This window comes from Pteropus medius, unplaced genomic scaffold (assembly GCF_902729225.1).
Source record: "Pteropus medius unplaced genomic scaffold, Ma_sr-lr_union100, whole genome shotgun sequence".
Classification (NCBI taxonomy): Eukaryota; Metazoa; Chordata; class Mammalia; order Chiroptera; family Pteropodidae; genus Pteropus; species Pteropus medius.
In genome coordinates, this window is record NW_024355990.1 from 6,655,485 (window position 1) to 6,667,058 (window position 11,574).

At 54.2% G+C, this 11,574-nt stretch overlaps 1 protein-coding gene across 7 annotated transcripts in view; it reads left to right on the forward strand.

Annotated features, from left to right (window-relative positions):
- The window catches only part of SLC39A11 (solute carrier family 39 member 11), a 340,928-nt gene extending 332,928 nt beyond the window's left edge, over positions 1-8,000 (forward strand). For all 7 annotated transcript variants that reach the window (XM_039859787.1, XM_039859783.1, XM_039859781.1 and 4 more), the window contains 3 exons: positions 3,027-3,125; positions 5,353-5,511; positions 6,332-8,000. In XM_039859787.1, the coding sequence (XP_039715721.1) occupies positions 3,027-3,125; positions 5,353-5,511; positions 6,332-6,410 (337 nt within the window). In that variant the 3' untranslated portion in view covers positions 6,411-8,000. The remainder of the gene's footprint in view (positions 1-3,026; positions 3,126-5,352; positions 5,512-6,331) is intronic.
- Positions 8,001-11,574: the final 3,574 nt, after the last annotated feature.

Consider the following 11,574-nt stretch of genomic DNA (forward strand, 5'->3'; position numbering starts at 1 on the left):
CTAATGGGGTGTCCGTGCTCCCGCTGGGAAGAGCGAGACGGAAGACCGCGGCTTCGCCGTGTTCCGAAGGGCAAGGGTTGGCTTTCGCCCTGGCCTCGGAATCCCGCTCGGAGTCTTCAGAGCCTCTCGTTGGGGGCCCTACTGCCTTGGGGTGCTGGCGGAGAGTGCGCATTGGAGTGGAGGCCACGGGGGAGAGCAGGACGGAGCCCCTCCCCCGTGGACACACGGCGGCCACTGTCGGCCCTGCTTTTCCGAACGAGGGCCACCGCAGCGTAGCCCCGGCTGGGAGCTGAGGACACCAGAGGCCACTCGAGAACGCATCAGGTGGCCTGCAGACTGGGTGCCTCCGGGTACGAAGTCTGAACTGAGACGCGCTGGAGGGGATCCTGGAAACAGAGCAGGAGCATCAGAGTGAGGGGCACTGGGAAGACAGGAGTCTCAATAAAATCAATGGGGACAGGACAGGATGTGGAGGAGGCTTCCACGGCCCGGCTAGTGGACGGCAGCAGGCGGCACCACGGCATCACGGCGAGGACTTTGGACGGGGAGCCCCGCCTTGACTTGCTGGTGGCATTGGGCTGGCAACTCTCCGTGGTCAGGCTGGGCATAAGTCATGTACCTGCCTATGAACGTGAGGGCAGGTGATGGCAATGGACAGCCAGCCAGCCACAAAGTGCTGTTCCCACATCCAACAAAGGCCTAGAGACCTGGTTGGACACCTTGACCTTGCTCATTGCAAGACCCTCATTAGGTCTTTAGTTCCATCCCGTCAGATCTTTCCGTAGCCACTGACATATTAGGGCAGAGGTCAGCAAACTACAGCCTGTGGGCCTAATCTGGCCCACCACCTATTTTTGTAAATAAAGTTTTATTGGAACACAGCCCTACTCATTTATTTACACGGTGGCTGTTCTCCCAGTACAATGACAGAGTTGAATAGTTGCAACAGAGACCCGGTGGCCCTCCGAGCGTAAAGTGTTTGCGATCTGGCCCCGTGTGGTGCCCGTGGATTCGGGGGACAGAGTCAGAGCGTGTCTGAGCCTCCTCCTCTCTAAGAAGCGAAAGGAGGGAGCTGCCTGTATAACGCGGGTGGGGATCGGAGCGAACCCACAGGAGAGGTCAGCAGGCAGCGATGCAGCCGGGGGCCCTTTGCGGACGTGCTCTGAGCCCAGCGGCCCAGGTGTCTTCTCGTCTGTCCACCTCGTTTTACGAGCGGTTGTCCCAGGTGCGTGATCTGTCATCCCTGAGACTCTAGAGCATATCCATTATTCGAGAACGAATCCCAGTTTTTCAGATGCCGTCACTTTGATGAGCCTATGGGTGCGTGTTGAGGGCACAGGGCGTGAAGGTTCAGGAAGGGACAGGGTAAGAGTTCGTCAAGTGAGCCACGTGCAAACCAAACGTTGGGAAGTCCCAAGGTTCTGGCAGGGTCAGCCTTTCCCTAAGAGTCTCCTTGACTGGCAGCCCCCAGGGAGAGGCTTCCTCCTCCCACGTGTCGGGGGGCTGTGTGCCCCGTATGAAGCGTGTGGGCATGAGCAGGAGGATAAAAGCAAACACAGACCGAGGTTCAAGACTTCAAACTGAAAGATTAAGTGTTAAACACTGAAGATTGTCCTTGGTGTTCTTTGCTGGAGGACAGAACAGGAGGCTGTGGCTAGAGCCAGCCCAGCAGGACCGTCCAAGGCAGCAAGCGTGTCCCTGTCCAGAAGCCTCGGTGAGTGAGTGAGCAGGAGGGACAGGGTGGAGCCCGCCCGCTGCTCTACAGCACTCCCTTGCTGCTGTCCAGAGCTGATGGGTTGGTTGCTGCTGGCAGCCAGGGGGACAGACATGAGCAAATGGACCGGAAAGCCAAGTGACAATGGAGCTTCCCATTTCTGTCTATGCCGTCCACAATCCCTCGGGCCACATGCCCAGCATGGCCTGCAAATAGCACCCTCTTCTCACACCCTTGAGATCTTCGGTGCTCAGAGGGGCCCCCCGTGGGGGGCTTCCCCATGGACCTGTCCAGCCAGGGTAGAGTCTCGGCTGAGGAGATGCTCGAAAACTGCCTTCCCCTTGCATTCAGACTCATCCTGTGTCCCGTTTCCTTCCCATTCTGCTTCCGCTTTCTCCGAAAGTCGATGTTCAGCGTACTTGCCCCGTGCGTGATGAGGGCTCTTCATTTATGCGCACGCCTTGTCTCCCTGGGGGTCACGCACTGCATGGGCCCCTGTCTCGTTCTGTTGCTCCCTCCCTTTCACCCCAGTACCTGGTCTGAGTGCAAAGCAGGCTCTCGAGGCTTGGCTCTGACCTGCTGACCAGTTCGCACGGCACAGCCCCTCCGTGTCCTGCAGAGAGGCAGGAGAGAGGATCGTGGTGAGCACCACGGAGGCCCAAAGAAGTGCAGCGTCAGCGCCGGATCTGCACCGAGAGCCCGTGGGGAAGCCGAGCCCAGGAGATCTGCGTCACTGTCGGACTCTGCGTCAGTACTTCCTAGTCCCGTTTCTCAAGCTGCTTCTAGATTCATTGTGACAAATCGATCTCCGTGCCGTAAGGGAATGGAAACCAAAACGTTCTGAGCACCTCATATGCGCTAGGAACCTCATGAGCATTAGGTCGCTGGGTCACGGCGGTCCTTCAGGGTGGACGTTGTTATCCCCAGGTAACCCCTTCCGTGTCACACGTATATGAGGACCGAGGTGTAGAAAGTTAAATCTTTTTTGTAGAGTTGCTCAGTTAAGTGGCAGAACTCAGGCCATGCTAACACCCAGCCAGCATGTCCTCTGCTGTGTTATAACCCCGTGAAGACAGAGCGTCCCCAGGACCCAGGTCGGCGTGAAGAGGGGGAGACCCGTGTCACCCCCTCCCTCCCTTTGTGTTCTGCGAGGACACACGTACCCTAACCTTCCTCCTCCCTCCACCTGTCACAGGTCTCACTCACCTGGATCTCTAACACCAAATGATGCAGCGGGCCCTGGCCGGGGCTTCCTGTCTGGGGGGTGCTGGGCTCCAGATGACCGCCTTCATGTGTCGTGTTGGTCTTTCAGGAATTTAGCCATTGGAATTGGGATCCAGAACTTCCCAGAGGGCCTCGCCGTCAGCCTCCCCTTGCGAGGGGCTGGCTTCTCCACCTGGAGAGCCTTCTGGTAAGTGCTGCAGGCCTCAGCTGGCAGAGGCCAGGGTCGTGGCTGAGGTCAAGCTCAGAGCGGTCCTCCGTGCCAGCCTCTTTCTTCAAGAACAGAGTCTTCTGACCTGGCAGCAAAGCTGGAGCTTCTGGTAAAACACCAATGATCTGGCTGAATCCCGCCCCGCCCGGGGCTGGGAAGAACCTTCTCTTGACCTTCAACATAAACCAAGCTAGACTGCCATGTTCCCTAGTTCAGAAGCCCTCTGTGGATAACCATTCTAATGCCACCCGCTTTAACTTAGGCTCCTGTTACCTTGGCCTGTCCCCGAGAGCCATTACAATAGCTCCTGTCACAGCCCTGTCGGTGTGAGGACAGGAGTCGTGTCACTAGCGTCTGGGGTGATGACACCTGGTGTTTTCAGAGTCTGTTCCTTAATTTTACCTCCATAGGAACATGAAAGGTCCCCAGTCCCCAGTGCTCAGGGGAAGAAACCGTGGCCCAGAGTGTAGATGACCAGCTCGAGCCGCCTGGCTCACCGGGGTGACTCGCCTTCTGCCCCCAGCTCTAGGATGTCTGCTAAGAGCATTTAAAAGCACTGCTAATAACAATAATAAAAATGCCTTCCAATTTATGGGGCCTTCAACTTACAAGTTCTTACACGTGCTTAAATTATTTTATTTCCACCCTCAATTATCTCTTTCTCCATCGTTGGAGCCTACAGAACAGAGGATTTGGGTGAGAACAGGGCAAGATGGGCTCAGAGGTTTCTTTTCGAGCCCAGGCTCTGTGAGCCTGAAAGCCGCGACTGTTACTTCACACCGTAGGCGATGGTGGGGGTGAGGGCGGGGCGCTGTGCGCGGGCGTTCACATCCTGAGATGGTATTTTTTAAAAATTCTCACTCCAGTCTGGGCCTTGACGTCAAACCCACTTTTTCCTGAAGTGACAAAGCCAAGGCCAGGAATTGTACACACGAACGAGGTGCAAGGTAGTGGCCCCCTCATTCGGTGCAATGTCCCCCACGTCACCTGGCTGCTCCCAGCCAGTGGGGTAGAGGAGGGGCGGAGAAGTCATCTGTCTCTCCCACTTTACAGATGGAAGGACTGAGGTCCAAAGACGGTGTGTCTTCCCAAATGCCCACAGCAAGGGACAATGGGAAAGATGCCCCAATTCTTTGTCTACTGGTGTTCAGCCTTTGGCAGGTGTATCTTGCCAGCAGGGCTAAGCCGTAGAGTTCAGGTACCAGCTTATTTCCTGCTCTCGGAATCCTCAGTGCTCATGTGGCTTATTGTTTTAATCAGAGCTCATTTTTTTTTTTTAAACAACAGAGACCCACTCTTACTAGCTCAAATAGAGGGTTTTTTTCTATTTTAAGGAGAAATTTCGCCTTAATCCAACATGGGGGTTATGGGGACAGGACTTCGATATACACATGGCCAAGTAGGCCACCTCTTCAGTAGAGGTCTGGGATACAGCTCTTTCAGAAGGAGTGCAGTTGTGGCCTGAACCCCGAAACATGCCAGGCACAACTGCCCTTGAAAAATGTCCATACCACTTCTAATCAGTGTCCTATCCTTCAAAAGACAATGCGGGCATCAAGTGATGGATGGGTATGTAACCTGCGGTGCCTCCATACAAAGGGACATTATTCAGTCACAAAAGGAATAAAGTACTGACACATGTTACAACATGGATGCACCTTGAAAACACGGTGCTGAGCGAAGTAAGCCAATAAAAAGGGCCACGTGTCATGTGATTCCATCTATATGAATACTCCAGAATAGGCAAATCCATAGAGATAAAAAGTAGGTTCGTGGTTGCCAGGGGCGGGGGAGGGGAGGATGGGGAATGGCTGCTGATGGGTATGGGGTTGCTTATGGGGGTGACGAAATGTTGTGGGATCAGATGGTGGTGATGCAAGTCGCTCAACTCTACGAATATACTACAACCCACGGAGCCGCACACATTAAGTGGGCATGCCACATCGCATGTGAATTAGACCTCAATGTTGCTGTTATTTTTTAAAAAGACCCTGTAGGAGACCTAAAACTCTTTAAAAAAAAAAAACTGGGAGCGGGGGGAGATTACTGTGACTGTAATAGGAAAAGGAGGTGGTGAGAAAAAACGGTGAAACGCTTCCTAGCGGCCGTGATCACGTACGCGTTCATTTCCTAGAGTCGGGCCAGCGGTCCGAGTGTGTCGAGTGCCCGGCTTCCCGTGCGGAACGTGTCTCTGTTCTCTCTCTAGGTACGGGCAGCTGAGTGGCATGGTGGAGCCTCTGGCCGGGCTCTTCGGGGCCTTCGCGGTGGTTCTGGCCGAGCCCATCCTGCCCTACGCTCTGGCCTTTGCCGCTGGCGCCATGGTCTACGTGGTCGTGGATGACATCATCCCTGAAGCTCAGATCAGGTGGGAGAGCTTCCCCACCCGCCCCGTCCCTGACCCTGCCCCAGCCTGGACCCCAGGCTCCGTATTTGCCCTCTCTTCATTTGCCCTTTTCTTTATTTCTGCCCCCTTCCCAAGATCACCCGCACCCCCTCTGCACCTGTGCTCCCTGAAACCAAAGGAAAGCGGAGTGACAGACAGGAGGGCGGAGACACCGACCAGGTGGCACTAGGCGGTGGCATACACACCCCGCCTCTCCACCCTCCGCGAAACAGACTATTCTTTTTTTGTATATCCCCCTCCCTTCCTCCCTTCTCTAGGTCTTTCTGGGGCTAGAATGAGGGGAGAGGTGAGCTTTGCTGGCCAAAGCTGTATATCCATGCTTTCATCGCCGAGCTGCAGGCCAGGCGTGGGGGGCTGGGGGCTTGCTTTGTTTCTCTTTGGATTTTACAGCAGAAGGATTGTGAGACTCATTTACAAGGTCAGATTCAATAATATCTTCAAGAATTTAATCACCACTCTTTATTAGTCAAGCATGAATTCCAGAGCCACGATAGGTGACCTTCGGCAAGTTGCTTAACTCCCCTGTGCCTCAGTTTCCCCACCAGTAAAATGGGAGTAATAATCGTACAGTTCTCATGTGGTTACCCTTTGGGATTACATGAATCAATCAGTCCGCCTGGCACAGTGTAAGCGCCAATATATGTTACTCGTCAATGTTATTATCAGTATTAACAGCAGTGGTATATTTTCCACTGGAATCGGACCCCGCAGAGGACGGTTTCAGCTTGGACAGTGTCCCAGAGTGCACCAGGGTCTAACTTTTCCTTTCCTTCTTTCCTAGTGGTAATGGGAAGCTGGCCTCCTGGGCCTCCATTCTGGGATTTGTGGTGATGATGTCGTTGGATGTTGGCCTGGGCTAGCGGCCAAGTACTTCGGACCCCAGGGAGGCGGCACAAGGACATGGCTATGGTTGGCTTCTGCGGGACCATGAGCCTCTTCTTCACATTGAAACATTTTTACTTTCTCTTCTTTTCATCTCATTATCCTGATTGACTCTGATTATATGACAACTTCCACTTTTCTTTTAAGGGAGATAGATACTGGTTTTATTTGGAATTTCAAGGTGTCGATGGATCTACAGAGTTTTCTTTGGCCACTGAGTGGAGTCTTTCTTCGGTGGGATTACCTGGGATGCACAGATCGGGGAAATCTCTGCTTTCCCACCTTCGGCCTCCCTTGCTAGACTCAATGGCAACTCCCCAAGGTCACCTACAGAAGCAAGCGACCCAGAGAGAAGTCTCCTAAGCACTTTTGCCTAGTGACTCAGAGCCGGATGGTCAGGACATCTCGTCTGTACCTCCCAGTCCTTCACTGTCGGTCAGAATGGGGGGCATCGTGCACCCAGCTGCCTCCTCTCCGAGGCTCAGCAGCCCCCGGAGGAATATGCACACCTTCCTCTGCCTGCTCGAGGGAGACAGGACACAGACAGAGGGAAGATCAGCTAGTCCTTCTCTCTCTCTCTTCCTCCCCGCTTCCTCCCCCAAAGATCAACACTTCCACGTTAAGAGAGTTAGGGAATCGAACACGACTGAACACACAGTGAGCGAGCCCCATGAAAAGAGAGTGTAGCTTTGATCAGAGACCTCTGCTCTCTCTGGATTCCAAGAGCAAAGTGGTTTGTCATGGTTTCCAAGACCCCAAGACATTTATTCGGATAGGTGTATAGCCTTCATTTTTCTCAGACTTGGGGATACCAGCAAACTGCTTGAACTCTAACCCTTTATTCACTTAAGAGAGAGTCACTTAAGCTAATGTAAGCGAGTGTTTCTGCAGTGGGTCCTTCTCTGCTGACCATTTAGTAACTTGTAACCTGACCCAGAAGTTACAAAGGCAGCAGCCTTTGCTGGAGTTTGGCAAGAGAGCTCAGGATGAGAAAGCAAGCAGGGATAGGAGAAGAAGAGAGATTTTCACTTTCCCTTTTAAAATAAATTTCACCAAGTCATCATTGTGAAATGACCCCAAACAATGACTTGAACTAGACTAGAAGCCAATCTACTCCTTTCCACACAAGCTTCTTCCAACAGGGATGGTATAACGTGTCTGCTTCAAGCACAGCTACGGCTTGCCGTCGTCACTGGTCATAGGAGCACACAGGACACTGAGTGGGCTCCACTGGTAATACCAGGTATCCGGGCATTGCGTCGTCCATGCCCGGCCTCTGAGTTTACATGTTTGATTGCTTCCAAGGGTGAATGCCCTGTTCTGTGAACGCCCTGAGACCCCCTAAAGGCCAACCTTCTGCTGGGCCTATGTCTGCTCTTCTGAAGCACTGATGATCAAAATTGGAGACACACCCAGAGGTTTGACTGAGATGATTTGTTTTGGTGGCTGGTGTATGTGTATTTTTACGTCTTTGTATGTAGTAGTTTTACATAATGCGGACTTCTTTCTGATGGACAAGACCTTATAACTGTGATTAATATCAATAAAAGGGATACTGTTGTGGATGACCTGTCCGGTGTTCAGTCCTTCTCAAAACTGCTTCTTTCCAGGGTCAATAATAGAAAAGCTAACTAATAACATCTTCCCTCCCTAACAGCAGGAGAAGCAAAGGAAAGCGCTGGCTCGGATGAGAAAGGGTAGATTCCTGGTTGCAAACAACGGCATCCAACGCGGGCTGACTTACACAGGGAAGCTAGTGGAAGTCTTATCTGGAGCTCGCAGTATGTACGGGAGAAACAGGCTCGAAAATTGGTTAGATCCAGGAAAGCTAACGGCTGGACTCCATCTCAGAAAGAGCGTGGTTTGGGTGGCAGGGCCCCCAGTGCTGGGCCCCTGATGCTGCACGTGCCCCCACGGGATGAACTCTGCGCTGCCCACCCAGCCCACCACCTCCTTCGTCCTTGACTTCGGTACCATCAGCCCCACTTTACTGACGGGGAAGGTGAGGTCCAGGAAGTTGCACTTGTTGCCAAGGCACTGTCGGTTCTGCTTGGCGAGAGGATGCAGAAGTTGACTTCCCACCGTGGTCCCCAGAGCCTTCCCGGAACATCACCCCCACCCCCACCCTCAGGATCTGTGACCTGTTGGAAGCCAATGGGTGCCCAGGGGCTGTTCTTTTCCCTTTCCTTTCAAATTGAGGTGTGTTTACGTATAACAAAGTCACAGGTCTTAAGTGTATACAGTCCCACCGGTTTTTACCTACGCCCCCCTCCGCTGGGTGTCCCCCACGCCCCCACCCCAGCTGCACACCGCTGGCCCCCCGCCAGCCTGGCCCGCAGGTGCAAGAGACAGCGCCCTGTGGGCGCGGGGCGCGGCCGGTCGCGCTGACCAGGTGAGGCCGCGCTGCCTGCGCTGGCGCACGTTCCCGGGGCGCGGCTCGGAGTCGCGGGGTGACCTCGCGGCCTCGCCTCCCCTGCGGCCCTGGCGAGGCGCCGCGGGCGGGGCGGCGGCCGCAGGGCGGGGGCGGAACGGGCGGGGCGCCGGGGCTTCGCACGCAATGGGCAGGCGGAGCTCCAGACCCCGCCCGCCTCGGTCCCCCGCCTGGCCACAGCGAGGCTAGTCGTCAAAGGGACCCCTGGCTTCCCCGGGCGCCCTTCTGGCTCTCTGTGGGCTGGTTGCTCCCAGCTGTTCCCTTCCAAGGCGGGGTTTGGAGGGGATGTGAAGTATATACAGCTTCAGGGGCGCTCTTTGAGAAAAATGCCACAAAAGTACAAACACACAAAAGAATTTAGGCACGGGGCTTTGGAAGGGTCGCCTGTGAGCCAGCCCCCTGCAGTCCAGGCTGCATTGGCTTTACGGTTAGTGCACCTCTGGCCCCGCGCTTTTGACTGACTCTGCCTGAGCGCAGGGCGGGGAGGCCCGCGGGCTGGGGCTGGGCATTTAGAGGCTTCTCCCAGGCCACCAGGGCTTTGTAAGGGACTCACTGTTCAGCCATCTTCCTGACACAGCCCAGCCCTGCAGCTGTGAGAAGGGACGCCCTTGTGCTTGTAGGCAGAAGCAATACAACTCCAGAGAGAGAGAGCGAGCGAGCTGTCATGGAGACCTCCGCAGCTTCTGCTGGGGCTTCTCAGCCTCAGACCCTCTGGCATCCTTAGCGCGCTAGCCTTCTGCCCCCTGTTCCAAGACATGGACGACACGGATGGGCGATTGAGCCAAAAGGGCAACTGGATTATGTTGGCCCGATGAAAGGCATATGGGGAGAGGCATATGATTCTTCGCTGGAGGTAGACCGTGGGATCTGTATCCCCGCGCCCCTGCACCCCAGATTAAAAGATCAGATTGGAAACCGTGTGGCATCTTTTCTGATATAATCCCCACTCTCTGGCAAAGGGTGAGCCATGAAGTTAGGAAGCTCTCACTGGCCTGTCTGTCCATCTAACGGAGGCAGATATGGCTCTAGCTCATTTGGAGTTGGTAGGCACCCAGCCCTGGGGTCTTAGGCCTGGCTAGCAAGAGCCACAACTTCTAAGTCCAAGATGCATCAGGGAAAAATTGAACTGTAGAACAAGCTTGGGGGCAGGGGGAAAGCACACAAAGAGAGGAGAGGCCGTTAGCCAGAGTGTGGCTCTGCTTTCTAGGTGTGCAGTAGGGGCGTTAGAGCTGTACCCCCTTTGCTGACCTTTGCCTTTCAGGGTGAGGGTTCAGTGTGCACCTGGATCTGCAGCTGACCTCGATCATCCCCAACTGCAGAGTGCGCCCCCGTGGGAAAGAACAACGAACTGATTTCAGATTAGCACGTAAGCGTAGACTTCACACGGTCTCTTCGGTAGGAATCCGCTCCCTTTGCTTTTACGGTGAAACTGCAGATTGAACTCTATGCGAAACGATGGGAAAGTAACTTTTTCCATTTCTTAAGAAGCCTGTTATACGAGTTAAAAGGAAAAGCCCGCTCTTAAATAATGGTTCATGACCCTGTAGATTTCTTCCGTGTGGAGACTGGTCATGTTTGGTGACTCGGTGAGAGATGCTCATGGTATTAGTTTTCTGTCGTGTAACTACTGCAAACTGAGTGGCTTAAAGCGGCACGCATTATTGTCTCCGTGTCGGTGGCTCGGGCGTGTGGCCGTGGTTTTAGCTGGGTCCTCCGCTCAGGGTCTCACGAACTCAACGCTACAGTCAAGTTGTTGGCCAGGCTGTGTTCTCATCCGGAGGCTCGATGGGGAGAAACCGCTTCCCAGTGCATTCGGTGGGGGCGGGTGGGGGGTGGCGGAATTTGGTTCCCGGCAGTGGCAGGTCTGGGGCCCCAGCATCTTGCTGACTGTCGGCTGGATGCTTTCCTTAGTCCTTGGGGGCTTCTTGCAGTTCCTGGAGGCTGCTCCCCATTCCTGAGCACCGAGACTTTCCCAGTGTGGCTGCTTGCTTCAACAACCCAGACTCTGGGGGAGTTTGCTAGCAAAAGACGGCGACTTACAGAATGTCACCTAGTCCCAGGACCGACAGCGCGTCACCTCTGCTGCATTCTTCTCTTGGCTCATAAACCCAGGTCACACAGTTGATTTCATAGGTTCATGGTCATCCGTTTCATGCATCAGGACAAGCATGACACCGCCAACGGCACGTAGGCACGACACGATTTTGTCCTCTCTCTCTTGCATGGGTGCTTCAGAGTGTCGCAGTGGAAGGACCAGGGAGGAGACCGGCATCAAAGACACCGACCTAGAGAGATGGACTGTGCTCTCTGTGTCCTGGGGAGTCCTGAGTCCTGGTCTTTCTGCTTTCCTCTTCCCTGAGGGGGTTCCCGTGGGCCGATCCCCCTAGAACTTTAAAACAGGAGGTGCTAAGAGCTTGGGAAACAGCATCTGCAAGTCCTCCCCACCCACACACACACCTCATCATCTTCTCTCATTAACACAGCAGAGCGAACGATAGGAATGTTTTGGATTCGAGTTACTGTTTCCATGTAGACACCCACTGGGAGGTGGCAGAGATGCCTTAATTTCAGCCACTGCCTTTAGGCTGGTCTAGGAACAGTTACAAAGCAACTCCCAACATGACACTTTGCAGGCAAAAGGAAAGGAAAGGAGACCCAGAGACAGTAACCCCCAAAAATAGAGTCCACTACAAGATCTGTAAGAATGTATA